This window comes from Phascolarctos cinereus, unplaced genomic scaffold (genome assembly GCF_003287225.1).
Source record: "Phascolarctos cinereus isolate Bilbo 61053 unplaced genomic scaffold, phaCin_HiC Scaffold_4;HRSCAF=312, whole genome shotgun sequence".
Classification (NCBI taxonomy): Eukaryota; Metazoa; Chordata; class Mammalia; order Diprotodontia; family Phascolarctidae; genus Phascolarctos; species Phascolarctos cinereus.
The window spans coordinates 573,037,762-573,052,205 of record NW_027555847.1 but is presented as its reverse complement, the minus strand read 5'-3'; the positions used below and the strand labels follow the sequence as shown (position 1 = coordinate 573,052,205).

The following is a 14,444-nucleotide window of genomic DNA, read 5'->3' as shown; positions in this document are numbered from 1 at the left end:
ACCAAAGTGACAACTATAACAGTAAGAAAAACACCAGAAAGACTCATACGGACTGATAGCGTACAGTGAGGCAAACCAGGAGAACAATTTATGCAATGACTACAACATTGTAAAGGAAAACAGCTTTGAAGAAGATAGAAACTCTGATCGATGCAATGATCAACCACAATCCTAGAAGACTTATGATGAATCATGCTTCCCACCTCTTGACAGAGATGGAGGACAGATGCTGAGTGGCCAATATGCAAATGTGTTTTGCTTGACTATATTTACTTGCTACAAGAGGTTTTTTTTTCTTTTTGAGGGGACAAAAGGTATTGGAGGAAATGGGGGAGGGAGTGATGGTGATGATGGGAAAAGGAAGGAGCATTAATGAAACATTTTAAAATACACACAGAAGAGAGCAGGAAAGATGTTCAGAAGGGGACACAGACAAAGCAGAAAAGAGCTGGAATAGTTTCTATTCCAGCAGTTTTTTGATAAGCTTAAACAACTTATTATATGCCTAAAAACACCGAGGCTATACTAAATAATGATTCACAGCTCCATATGCAATTATCTTTTGCTTTTCTCTGTATATAGAAATGTTCTTGGTTGATATTTATCAATTTCATAATGATGAATGGGGGTAGTGGATAGAGCTCTGGACCTGGTTAGGAAGACCTGAGTTCAAATCTAGCCCCAGACACTTACTAGCTATGAGACTCTGGGCAAGTCACTTAACCTTGGTTTGCTTCAGTTTCCTCATCTATAAAATGGGGATAATAATATCACCTACCTCCCAGGATTGTTGTGAGAATCAAATGGTTTATTATTTGAAAAAAGTACGTGGCACATAGTAGGCACTATATACATGTTAGCTATCAGTATAAATAACAGTAACAGAGGAAAAAAACCCTCTAAACTTAAAATTCAGTTGCTAAAAATTAGATGCTATAAATTCAAATGATTACAATCATTGAGTATGACTTTCTTTAGAACCCCATAAAGAAAATCTTAATTCAGGGTATAACATTATCCTTAAAATTTGGATAGATTTGGAGTCAGAGTAACTGGGTTTGAATTGTGGTTCTTTTATTTATTATCTAAATGACTTTGGGAAAGTTGTTTGACTTCTCTGGGGCTGAGCTTCATAATTTAGAAAACAAGGGGGTTAGACTAGATGGTCTTTAAGGTTCTTTCCAGCTTTAAGTCCACAATCTTATTGTAGGTATACTAGGGAGATTTGGATTAACCCAAATAAAATTTTAAAAGATTAGGGCTTTTGTTTTTGGAAATATGCACAATAAAAGCAATAATATAGCTTCTACTGATTCACCTAGGTTTTGTTCTTGCCTTAGTCCCTGGAAAGAGTTTTTGGAACACATATGTCAAAGATTTAAGAGGAGTTGCAAAGAATTGTCTAATTTCAAGTAAGATAGTTGTCTAGGTCCAAGGACCTTGAGTTAACACCAGATAAAGGCAATCAAAGGAATAGACTTAATCTTGTTGTTGTTCAGTCATGTCCTACTCTTCCTGACCCCATTTGGGGTTTTCTTGGCAAAGATGCTGGAGTGGTTTGCCATTTGCTTCCCAGCTCATCTTACAAATAAAGAAACTGAGGCCAACAGGGTTAAGTGACTTGCCCAGGGTCACACAGCTAGTAAGATTTGAACTCAGGTTTTCCTGACTACAGGCTCAGTGCCCTATTCACTGCCATAAACTTATCCCAGCCTGGAGCATATTGCATTTTTTTGTTGACTGCCCACTGGAGTATAATGGTTCATAGCCTCAGTGTTAGCCTTCCCCTGCCAGAGAGAATCATTCTAGCCATTGTACCTCAGGAGGTTGGAGCAGAGGGCAGCAAATAGCTCTGAAGAGCTGAATCTCGGCATTTGACATTAGAGATAAGATGAAACATCCACCCCGAGGACACAATATCCAGGGAATAGTAGAGAAATGAAGCCCAGGAGCCAGCGGTGCTGTGATATCATCAGAAGGCCGGACTCAGCTGCACTGGAGATAGGAGATGCCTCTGCCGTGAGTTTGCCTGAGCTATACATATACCTGCATGCATGCCCTCCACACAAGTGTTCTGCCCCCCAACCCATCACTTTGTGGGTACCCTCCACTGGCATACCCTGGTCAACCCAATCTAATCCAATCTAATAAGCATTTATTAGGCACCCGTTATTTACCAGATATTGTAAGAGATGCTAACAATATGAAAACAAAAAAGAAACCACACCCCACCACTCCCTGCCCTCAAGGAGCTTACATTCTACAGATCACAGAGATTCTTACTATAGGTATCTTCATCCATGTATGTATTTTGCACATGTATCTTTCCTTATTGGTAGTATGTTAACCTATAGGACAGTGTGCCTATTCCACAGGTCCTCGTGTACCTGAGGGATCTGTTTGATGATAATATATCTTTTTTTTTTTAACTACATCCTCTATTGAGCCATTAGGTGGCTCAGTGGCTAGAAAGCTGGGCCTGGAGTCCAGAAGACTCACTCTTCCTGAGTTCAAATCTGGCCTCAGACACTTACTAGGTGTGTGACCCTAGGCAAGTCACTTTTTGCCTCAGTTTCCTCATTTTTAAAATGTGGTGGAGAACGAAATGGCAAACTACTCCAGTATCTTTGCCAAGAAAACCCCAAATGGGGTCACGAAAAGTAGGATGTGGCTAAAAAATGACTAAGCAACAAATGTATTCTCTAAGTGGTTGGTAAATGTAAGCATATTGATAGGGGCTATAGTTCTGAGTGGATGCTGACCCCTTGAGGGCTTTCAAAGTAAGGTAGCTGTTCTAGAGGTACATGTATGAGGTGGAACCCTAAGTACCACACTGTAATATATATAAGTTCCCAGTGATTATAGTCTGTTTTGGTCAACCTTACTTATTATTAACATTTGATTGAGATGTTCTACTGATAATAGATCTTTTTGACTCATTATGATTCATAGATTTCAAATAGTTTCCTTTTAGTTAGAAATAAAGATTTGCTACAATGAAGGAAAATTCTTGAAGACTGTCAATTGAGGAAGTATATATACTGACAAAATCATGGATGCTTAACATACTCATGTTAAGGAAAGGCTTCCAAACATACATTTTAGGACAGAATGTACTAAAAATTATTGGAATATTCTCTGCATCCTAATTTTCAACAACAGATTAGCATCAGTCATTTATACAAATATACTCCTCTCCCCTGAGTCTCTTCTATATGGACAAAAACTACTTTATTACTATTGAAAATAGTAATAAATTTTCTACCTGAACTTCCCATACTTCTGAATTCCTTCTTCCACTATGGCTCTGTTGGCTTTCCTAGTCACAACCTTCTAAAGAGAGGAGAAAGAAGGAGGTTTGGGAGGAATGAAGATTAGAGGCCTTCATCTTGTCACCAATCTGGATCCCTACATTAATTTATAGAATGTCCATGTCAAGCCAATGAGTAATGATTATTTGTGTAATATTTATTTGCATGCATTTGTATTATTCCCAATTCCTACCATCCACTAATTTGAAAACTCCTTGAAAGCAAAGGCTGTGTTATATACCCAAAACTCTCCCCTAGTACCCAGCCCAGTGACTTGCACATAGTAGATAATGTATAAACATTTGTTGAATTAGTGATATTTCACTTGTAGCCTAAATTCTCTTAATACTGTAACTTTCTCAGACTAAAGCACTTTTTCATAAACACATGGCTCATAGAAAATTCCATGCATTAGATTTTCTCATTGTGAATAACATTTGGATTCTATCTGTCTTCTGTTACAATAAACCACAAAGCCCAAAGTGATGGTCAGGGTGCCACAGTTTTAGACCATATCTCTTAAGAAGTGAATCTGAATTTGTTGATTCATCTTCAGGGTCCATTTCAAAATCTTTGGTCGATGCTATTGATAACTTGATCTTTTCCTTGCTAGTAAAATTCTAGTCCCCCAGTGGCTTAGTAATCATAGTCTTATGGTAGTGATGGGTATATACCTCTCTTGCTTTCATTCTGACCCTGACTTGATGCACAAGTGAGCTTCATTTCAAGGATCCCACAATTTTTTTTTTGCTAAAATGGGTATCATGCTAATTTGTGATATGGGACATTTGACAATGTTTATTTATTTTTACAAACATTTATTATCTTTTTCATCCACTGCCCCTCCCCTTCCCATTGAACAATTAAAAAGAGGAAAAAAGAAAATGACAAATACACATAGTCTAGGAAAATAAATTCACACATTGGCCATGTCCAAAAGCATAGGTCTCATTCCACATTTTTACTTTCATTATCTCACTGACGGGAGAGGCAGGTGGAACATCATTTTGATGGGCTCATGGTTTACTATTGCATTGATCAGAGTTCTAAAGTTCTTCAAAGTTATTTGTCTCTCTAATATAGTTTATTGTTTTGTTGTTCAGTCATTTTAGTCGTGTCTGATTCCCATTTGGGGTTTTCTTGGCAAAGATACCGGAATTGTTTACCATTTCCTTCTCCAGCTCATTTTACAGATGAGGAACTAAAGCAAATAGGGTTAAATGATTTACTCAGGGTCACCCAACTAGTAAGTGTTTGAGGCCAGATTTGAACTCAGGAAAATGAGTCTTTCTGATTCCAGGCCTGGCACTCTATCCCCTACAATACAGTTATCATTGTATAAATTGTACTGATAGCTTTGCTCAGAAGAGCTTCTTCTGAAACTGTTTTGTCATTTCTCAGTGACATAAGGCATTTAAAAAAAATTCACATTTTAAAAAGAAGATAAAATACAAACACATTACATAGGAGTACAATGGAGAGGAGCAGAGCAAAACGCAATGTGAGGTCTGGTCAGAAGCAACAGTGGGGGCAGCCTGCAGTCCTCTGCAGTCCTATGCATCTAGAACTTTCTTCTAAATATAGGATCAAGATGCATTCTTGAGCTAGTCTCCAAAGGTTAATAAATTCAGATGCAATTCCAATCATTCTTCTCTGGGTGGAAACTTCTTGAGTCTATCATTCAAGGGGTTGGAACTAGTCACTCTCTAATGTCCCTTGTAGCTCCACTGGCCCATATGTCTACGGTTTAAATGATATGGACAGGTGAATTGAGTGGAGCAGCCCAAGGCTTCTTTTTGCACTTCATCTTAGCTTTCAGGGCAGATTCTACATAGATGGTAAAATTGATTATCCAATGCAACACATGGTTTTGGAGGGTCCTAAGGATACAAAGATGAAATAAGACAATCCCTTCTCCTGAGAAATGTATAGTCTGATAAAATGATATTTACAAGGCAGAACATGAGGGAACAAAGGAGCAATCCAAAGTGTTTTCTGAAAAGATTTGAGGGGGCAGCTAAGTGGCGCAGTGGATAGAACACCAGCCCTAAAGTCAGGAGGACCTGAGCTCAAATCCAGTCTGAGACACTTACTAACTGTGTGACTCTGGGGAAATCACTTAACTCCATTGCCTGGCGCCCCCCCCAAAAAAAAAGTAAATTGGAGTCAGCCTGGGAGAGGAAAGACTCAGATTCCAGGGTTTCTAATTTTAAAAAGGTTATCATTTGTTTGGCAAGCAATTGGGAGCCATTGAAGGTTTGGCAGAGGAGAAAAACGTTATCTGAACAGTGCACTAAGGAAGCTGATTCTAGCAGTGGTTTGGCATGTTCTGTGTGAAATAAATTTATCTGGAAATACAACACTCCAGATGAATGCGAGGAGAGAAATGGGTATAAAACTAAGTCTACTCTCCAACGAATAGCCTGTGGCTGAGTTATCGTTAGAAAAAAAAAAGAGTGGGACATCTATAGTAGGCATTGAAAGTGAAAGGTCAGAGTTCGGGTGGCATTTATAGAGAGCTGCATGTGCAAAGTGCTCCCCCAGAATGATAGTTCTGAGAAATGGGCTCTAGGAGCTGGGAAAATGAGTAAGAAGGAACTGGAAACCAAAGATCTCTTTCCCTTAGTCACTTTTCAAGCATTCCTTTCCCAGCATGCTATGATATGTATTAGAAGAGCAAATTTCTCAAAAATGTAATTTCTTTGGAGCACCATGCATGTAGGACTCCAAACAGGAATTAAGAATCACTTGCCATATGAATATGACACATGACCCTGGAAGACCAGTCTGATTCCAGCCCCTTGGTAAAGTCTCTCCAAGTCTCAGTCATTCCTTGGAGGGCAGGGACCACGTCTTCAACTTCTTGGTATTTCTCAAGGAGCTTACTCACTTTAACCAGAGTAAAAGAGGTATCATAAAGGCTTGTTACTTGATTTAGATATCTCGGAAGAAGCTCAGGTTTGAAGGATGTGCTCTTCATTGTGGGAGGTTTGGGCTCAGCTCAGCGCAGACTCACCCTCTGCCTCTTTACACAGCAGGAGAACCTATGGGTCCTCTGGACAGAAAAGTGATGGATTCAAGATGTGGAACTCAGTGTGTGTTTTTGGACATGGCTAGTCTGGAAATTTGTTTTGTTTAGCCATTCATGCTTGTTACAAGGGTTTTGTTTTTATTTTTATTTTTTTCAGTGTGGTGTGTGTGGGGGGTAGGGTAGAGTGGGGGGTTGAGGTTGGGAAGGGAAGAAAATAAACACTTGTTAAATTTAAAAAAAAATAAGTAGGGGAGAAAAAGAACCCTATGGGCCTTACACATGTATTCTTGGAACTGAGGCAGTTAGAGCTGGATTGTCTTCCGGTGAGACAATAAAGAAGAACCAGAAAGTTAAGGGCAAAGATGAGTTGATTATATTCATGGGAATCAAAAATAGCCCAAATACATCCATCAATTAAGGTGAGGGGGGTGAGGGAGAAGGAAGCAAAGCTAAATGGTACCAGATGTATGTGCTAATCCAGGTGTGAGTCAGTCTCTCATGGAGTTTTATTTCCTGTTCTTTAAAATTCTAAATAAACACTGTGGTTTTTGTTTTGTTTCTTCTTATTTCTCTCCCTCCCTCCCTCCCTCCCTCTCTCTCTCTCTCTGTCTCTTTTTTCCAAAGGAAAGAGGCAGCACAGAAGCATCTGCTTGAATAGACAATCTGGCATTCAACCATTCAGATCATGCCTAGTAAGCTACAGCAGCGTGCGAATGGGTTATTCTGACAGAACGGCTGGCAGGCCTGCTGGGTGCCCTTCTGTTACCTTCTCATAAAGGTGAAGGGAAGGTAAGACCTGCTGATAAAAGCAGACCAGGAGGCTCTTGGCAGGCTTGCCACCTTTCTTCTCAGTGGCAGCTCATTCATATGACCAATTCTTAAAAAAAATCATTGGTCAAGGATCTAGCCCCAGGACAATGCCTGCTAATCTATGGGCTCTGTGCAGTCGTGCAGAAAAACTTTTTAACTAGCTCAGGTGTTAGGAACAAATAGAGATCTCTATTAAGATCTAGGTAAACCAAGCATTTGGTTCAGTCCAGCATTAAACATACCATATCCTAAACTCAAAGGTCACTGGCTCTTGTCCCTGCCTAGTTACTAACTTGACTCTGCTATTTATAGCCAACTTTAAATAATGTTTGATATGAGTAAAAATTCTCCTCACTCCACTTTCAAAGCAAGCTATTTCCCATGGTGATACCGTTTCATTCTGCTCAGGCAGAGACTGAAATTTTGTTTCAGATTGTTTTTCAGATCTACAAAAGAAATCAAATTTGTCTTATGCTATGATGGAAACCCTACTGAGTGCTCACTTGCCCCCTTCTCATTTCACTAGGAATAATGCCAAAGAAATTATTTATTCACTATAATTCAAACCAAAGTAATATTTACTTAGATTTGGCTTAAAAAATAAAAACCCAACCCTCAGCACATGCAAATCCCAAGCCTCTCTAAACCTATCATTGAAAATAGCTTTCTTCAAGTAAATGTTGAATAATTACAAAGAATAACTCTGATCTCAAAGAAGAGATATGAGAAGATACCTCCCCCAACTCCTTTACAGAGGTGGAGGTTCATGGGTACAGAGCAATGCATATAGTCAGATATTTTTTCAATATATTGATAGGTTTTGCTGATTTTTCCCCCATTTTTTTCTTTTTTTCTTAAAAAAAAATCTAATATGGGATGGCTGTCTAGGAAGGGAAAGGAGGGATATAGGAGGAAACAGATGCAACATTTATTTTAAAAAACCCTGAAACTTTCTTTCACCAGCACTATGTGAACAACAGTTCTAGACTTGAAGATGATTGACTCACATTAGTTCCTAGCACAGTGCCCAGTACATAATAGGCATCTATTTTTTTGAATGAATGAATACTATGAACCCCTACTTTGTAAGTAGTACCTCTTTTTTTTTTAATTTTAGTAGTATGTCTTATAAGTACGTATCACTAACAAAGAGCATAAGCACTGTTTCCCAGGCTGAGTTAGAGTTTACAGATTTATTAAGCATCTAGTAATAAAGAATTTGTGAGCCTTTACCTTGGACTGAAGTTTGCTTTTGTACTGTCTCCAAACAAATGGTTTATTAAGCAGGTCATGTAAATTAGATTGCAAAGAGAGAAGCCTTGCATTGGGAGGATCTCACCAAAGTAAATTGCTTATGTGGAAATGAATGTTTTTAATAAAAAATAATTTTAGTGAAAAAGAGTAACCCAGGGGGACCTCCATTTGGAAATATGGCTAATAGCTTAGTTCAAAGGGACCTAATAATAAAGTTAAACTGTTAGTTTATGAAGGATCATTCTAGAATTCAGGATCCAGTTTTACTATTCTGGAATAGCAGGTTCATTTGAACTTTATTTACTCTGTCTCCTTAAGGAAAAATTTGTCTTTAAAAATCAATGGACATTGATTTATTATTATTAAAAGTATATTTAAGTGCTAGTACAACATATACATATTTTTGGTAGGGTGCAGAGAAATAAAGAAGGACACCATTAAAGTCACAAATGTTTATGTGGGTTTTTTAGCCATTTAAAACAATATTTCAGAAGTATCACAATTGTTACATTAATGTAATCAAAGTTACAAAAAAAATGGTGACAGGCAACAGTGGAGAGCATCAAAGTACACATTTAAAGAGACCATGCTTCTTCAGTACAATCATGAAGATACCATCCCCCCAAAAGACTTGCATTCTTGACTAAAGCTTTTCCTAAACCCTCAAGTTCTGAATTAAGCCTCATCCTCCCCTTCCTCCTCCTCAAATTCCCCTTGTTCATCAGCAGTGGCATCTTGGTACTGCTGATATTCAGACACCAGGTCATTCATGTTGCTCTCTGCTTCAGTGAACTCCATCTCATCCATGCCTTCACCCGTGTACCAGTGCAAGAAAGCCTTACGACGGAACATGGCCGTGAACTGCTCTGAGATGCGCTTGAACAGCTCCTGAATGGCCGTGCTATTGCCAATGAAGGTGGCAGACATCTTGAGGCCACGCGGTGGGATGTCACACACGGCTGTCTTCACATTGTTGGGGATCCACTCCACAAAGTAGCTGCTGTTTTTGTTCTGCACATTGAGCATCTGCTCATCCACCTCTTTCATGGACATGCGGCCCCTGAAGATGGCGGCCACAGTCAGGTAGCGGCCGTGGCGGGGGTCACAGGCGGCCATCATGTTTTTAGAATCAAACATCTGCTGGGTGAGTTCAGGCACCGTCAGAGCCCGGTACTGCTGGCTACCACGGCTGGTCAGAGGGGCAAAGCCTGGCATGAAGAAGTGCAGGCGGGGGAATGGTACCATGTTCACTGCCAGTTTGCGGAGATCAGCATTCAGCTGACCTGGAAACCGCAGACAGGTGGTGACTCCACTCATGGTGGCAGAGACCAAGTGGTTGAGGTCTCCATAAGTGGGTGTGGTCAGCTTCAGGGTTCTGAAGCAAATGTCATAGAGAGCTTCATTGTCGATGCAGTAGGTCTCATCTGTGTTCTCCACCAACTGATGGACAGATAGGGTGGCATTGTAGGGCTCAACTACAGTGTCTGACACCTTGGGGGAGGGCATCACACTGAAGGTATTCATGATTCTGTCTGGGTACTCTTCCCTGATCTTGCTGATGAGCAGGGTTCCCATTCCAGACCCAGTGCCACCTCCCAGGGAATGGGTCAGCTGGAAGCCCTGGAGACAGTCACAGCTTTCTGACTCCTTCCTCACTACATCCAGGACAGAATCTACTAATTCTGCTCCCTCTGTGTAGTGGCCTTTGGCCCAGTTATTTCCTGCACCACTCTGGCCTGGAAGGAGAAGGAGAAAGAGACTGTATCAATTTCTGGTGATTAAAATATACATCTTCATACCCTAAGCCAGAGGTGTCAAATATCCCCCAGAGGCTCGTAACATTATGTTAGCCCAGATTAAAATGTAATTGGGAAATATTCAACAAAAGAAAGAAAAATACAATAGAACATAATATGTGGTTTTCTAAGTCATTATGTGATGAGGCCCCATTTTTATTTCAGTTTGACACCATTGTCCTAAGCCAGTTATGTAGACCTGTGAGTCACTGATGAATTGGGTTATTTCTGACGATTATTTTTAAAAAGTCAGACATTAATGCTCTGGATATGGCTATTTCATATATATAAATTATAGCTAGAGACTAGGCATGGCATTTTTTTTCCAGGTCCACACTAAGAACAGGTTTTTTAAATTATGAAATACTGGCAATTCTTACTCATTGAGAGTCCTAACCTTCCACCCTGTAATACTAATATAAAATATGATCTATGAAGTCATCACATACCAAAAACAAAGTTATCTGGCCTGAAGATCTGGCCAAATGGTCCAGACCTGACTGAGTCCATTGTGCCAGGTTCCAAATCCACCAAGATTGCTCGGGGAACATATTTGTTACCTGTAGGTGGGAAGAACAAAAGGCAGGATTAGACTGTGCATCATTGCAGGGATCTCAAGGGGAAGAAGACTAAATCAACACAATCACAAAAACTGCTGTTCTCAGACAAAGGAATAAAAGGGTAGTATCTCAATTTGGTCCTTTAAAACTGCAAGCAGTCCAGAAAATCTGGTGGATTATTGCTGAGGGTGTGGTGTTCTGCCAGATGGAACAAGCAGGTGATATCGCTCATGCTGGTGAGATGCTATGGTCAGTCCCAACCATTTAATTCAACAAGTATGTATTGAGTGCCTACAATGTGTCAGGCACTGTATCAGGAGTGAAGATACAAAGAAAATGCCCCCAAAATCTCAGCCTTCATATCACTGACAAATCTATGAAAAACGGGAAGGTGATATCTGGGAAGAAAGAAGGTTGGAAAGGGCAGACAAAAAGCAATTACCAGTGGCTTCATTGTAGTAAACATTGATTCTCTCCAGCTGCAAATCACTGTCTCCATGGTAACTGCCTGTGGGATCAATCCCATGTTCATCACTGATGACCTCCCAAAACTGTGACAGAACTTACAATTAGCAACGTTAAGACCATCAAGAGACCAACCTATTAACATCCCTCCCCCTCCTCATCCGCCCACTTCAGGTAGCCTGGACCAGGTCTCAGAGAAATGAGATTTCTCTCAGAACTGAGAGTTAGAGCTGGGCGTTTTCCGCAGAAATAGCGGCTCAGAACCAGCAGAATTAGCCCTCGGGCAAGTGGGGAGGGGAGAAGAGAGAAGAAGGCAGCTGCGGCTGCAGCAGGACCACCAGAGAGGGATTCCAGTGACTTTTTTTTTATATTGCCCTTCTTTCCTTCCCCCCGCCCCCAAACCAAAAGCTCACATTAGTCTTCTAGCGCAGACAGCTTTGTGAGAGGCCAGGAGGTTGGAGTGGGAGTGGCAAGGTAATGGAGAACTTGGGGATCAATCTCCACTGTGGGAATCAGGGAATAAAGAAAAGAAGGCGGAGGGTAATTGTGGATTCTCAACACATCAGTAGCGACGGCTCCCATCCGCCCAACTCTGCAGCTTTGTGGGCTCAATCGAGTAAAGACCTTTACACACACACACACACACACACACACACACACACACACACACGCTATAGCGCATCCTCACCCACAAGGACAAGATTAAAAAAAAAAAGAGTAGTAGTAAGAAGAGGGAGACCAAAAAAAAAAAAACAACCAACCAATTACAAAAAAGGAAGGGAAAAAAAGACTCCAAAATTCTCAAAGAGCTCAGCCTTCTGGCAGATAGGCGTGGGTCACGCCTCTCTCAGTTACAAAGAGACTGGTACAAAGACTCCGGGAAGTCCCCTGGGGATAGGTGCAAGAGAAGCCGCCGCATCCCCAGGAACTACCCACGATTCCCACCAGACCCTAGGACAAGTATCGCTCACCTCCGCCGCCCAGCACTCACCTTGGCTCCTATCTGGTTGCCACACTGACCAGCCTGAATGTGCACGATCTCACGCATGATGCCTGGCTTGCAAAGTGGATCTCTACCTTCTTTTTCTTTCCTTCTTTCTTTGTCCCTCGCTTCCTTTCTCTCCTTCTCTCTCTCTCTCTCACACACCCACCCCCCCTCTTAATTTCTCTTGGAACACACTGCGATTCCTCCCGTACACTTACACTCTAAAATCGCGTAAGCCCCCTTACACAGCCTTTTATAGGAAGGGTGGGGCAGTTGGCACCAGGCTCCACCCCTGAGCCCCTCACCCTCCCTTCCCCCACCCAGCCCTATACCTCCCCCAGTCCCTTTCTAGCACAAACTCCTGCCCCCCCGACGATGACGTAATGCTTGGACAGTGGAGGGGTGGGACTATGGACCCATTAGGCCTGGGAGAGCCTATCCAAGTGGAACACCCGGCTAGGCTAAAAGGGTGGGGAGGGGGGAGAGAGGAGGGTTGGGGCGTGGGCATGGTCTAGGGTTCGGGTTGAGGAGGAGAAAAAAGGATAGTGTGGCATAGGAGAGGAAGTTGGTAGAGCTGGCAGAAGAGCCTAGGAGGGCAGGAGGGTGTGGCAAGGAGGGAATTGCGGGAGAAGCCCGGTGACTAGGAAAGCAACGGAAACGGAACAGGTGGAAGGGTTGAAAAGGCTGGTTGGGTGTATAGGACGGGAACTAGAGAGCATGGAAATTACAATTCACATTTACCTAGCGCTTTCATTACAGCCTTGTGAGGTAGGTGGAGCAAGTATTATTTTGGGTTTTGCCAACGAGTAAATTGCGGGGAGATGATGTGATTTGCCAAAGGTCACAAAATTAGTAAGCACCGTTGGACCTTGAATCTAAGTTCAATTCTCCAACACCCCACCCCCAGCGGAATCGTCCCGGCATCATAAGAACATGGATTTAGAGCTGATACCTGAGAAGTCCTTCCTTTTATTCACAAGGCCCAGAGAGGCAAGTGATTTTCCAAGGTTACATAGGCAGGAAATATCAGAATTGGGATTCGAATCCAGGCCTTTTGGCTCCAAATACAGGATTCCTTCTATGATGCTACGCTCTTCCAGCTCTCTCCGTCGAGTTCCCACTCTGAGTTCTGAACTCCTGCCCTCAGTGCTGTTCCCCCAAATCCTATAGTACTAGGTTCTGTTTCTGGACAGAAGGCAGTTTGGGAGGAGCCAGACGAAAGGGTGAACCTGTTCCGTTCCCCATCCCATCATCCCTACCCCAGTGATCCGGGAGTGAAAGTGGGAAGAGTGGGACCATTGCACATCTGTTGCAGAAACAGACCAGCAGGTTACCACCACCCCATATTAACCTCTTCTCCCCATATTAACCTCTTCTCTGTCTTCTAAAAAGGGGCACACAGTACTGCTGGGAAGGAAAGAAAGAGTCTGGGAAGAGCTCGTCCGCACCATACCTCTTCCTCCTTATTCAAAGAGCTTATCCTTCTCTGAGCAGACAGACTCGTGACCTTTGCACCGTAATTTTTTTTTTCTTCCCACCTTCCCTCTATCCCCAACAGAGCTAAAACAGAGACTTGCGTGGCTCAGTGTAGAGGGTGTATCTCACACACACACACACACACACACACTCACTCTCACCCCCACCCCCACCTTCTCGTATTCTTATCGCCAGAATAGGGAAGCACAGCCTGATTCCGGATTAGAGACGGGTTCATTTCTGTAAAATAGATTTGGCATAAGAAAAATATTTTCAATTCTAAATTGCTGCTTCGCTGGGTTTTATTGTGTTCTGTTTTTATTTCCTTCTTTTGACTTGAGGTTGAGTTTGGAGTGGGGAGTGGTCGTAGGTAGTTGGAAAGGAAAAGAAAAAAGGGTGGGGTCCCAAGGGGGAAGGGACAATAGGCTTTGACAGTGAAACAAAGGACTGAGGACTGTGGCTTTATCTCCCATAAGTTTTTAAAAGCTTGTTCAAGCCTCCAGTTTGCAGCACTCGGATTTATTTGAGAAGCGGCGAGAAAACCGGGCAGCAGTGCCAGCTTTTTTCCTTGCCTGAGCTGATTCTGGGAGACTCATCCCCCTGCAGCCTTGGGCGCGGAGTCAAATCCACCGCATAGAAGCATTTACACACACATACGCAAAGGCCAATATCACAGCCACAAGCATGCGCGCGCAGAGACCCTCCCTTTTGGGATGTGCACTGCGCATTTGAAGTATTTGAAGCAGCTGCAGATCC

The 14,444-nt window shown here is 42.1% G+C and overlaps 1 protein-coding gene across 1 annotated transcript; it reads right to left on the bottom strand.

Annotated features, from left to right (window-relative positions):
* Window positions 1-8,843: 8,843 nt before the first annotated feature.
* TUBB2B (tubulin beta 2B class IIb) lies at window positions 8,844-12,462 on the bottom strand. The gene is made up of 4 exons (XM_020976671.2): window positions 12,219-12,462; window positions 11,205-11,313; window positions 10,652-10,762; window positions 8,844-10,142 (listed from the first exon to the last, which is right to left on the bottom strand). Exons 1-4 carry the CDS (start codon window positions 12,273-12,275, stop codon window positions 9,082-9,084), a joined length of 1,338 nt encoding a protein of 445 aa, XP_020832330.1. The 5' UTR covers window positions 12,276-12,462; the 3' UTR covers window positions 8,844-9,081.
* Between the last annotated feature and the right edge of the window lie 1,982 nt (window positions 12,463-14,444).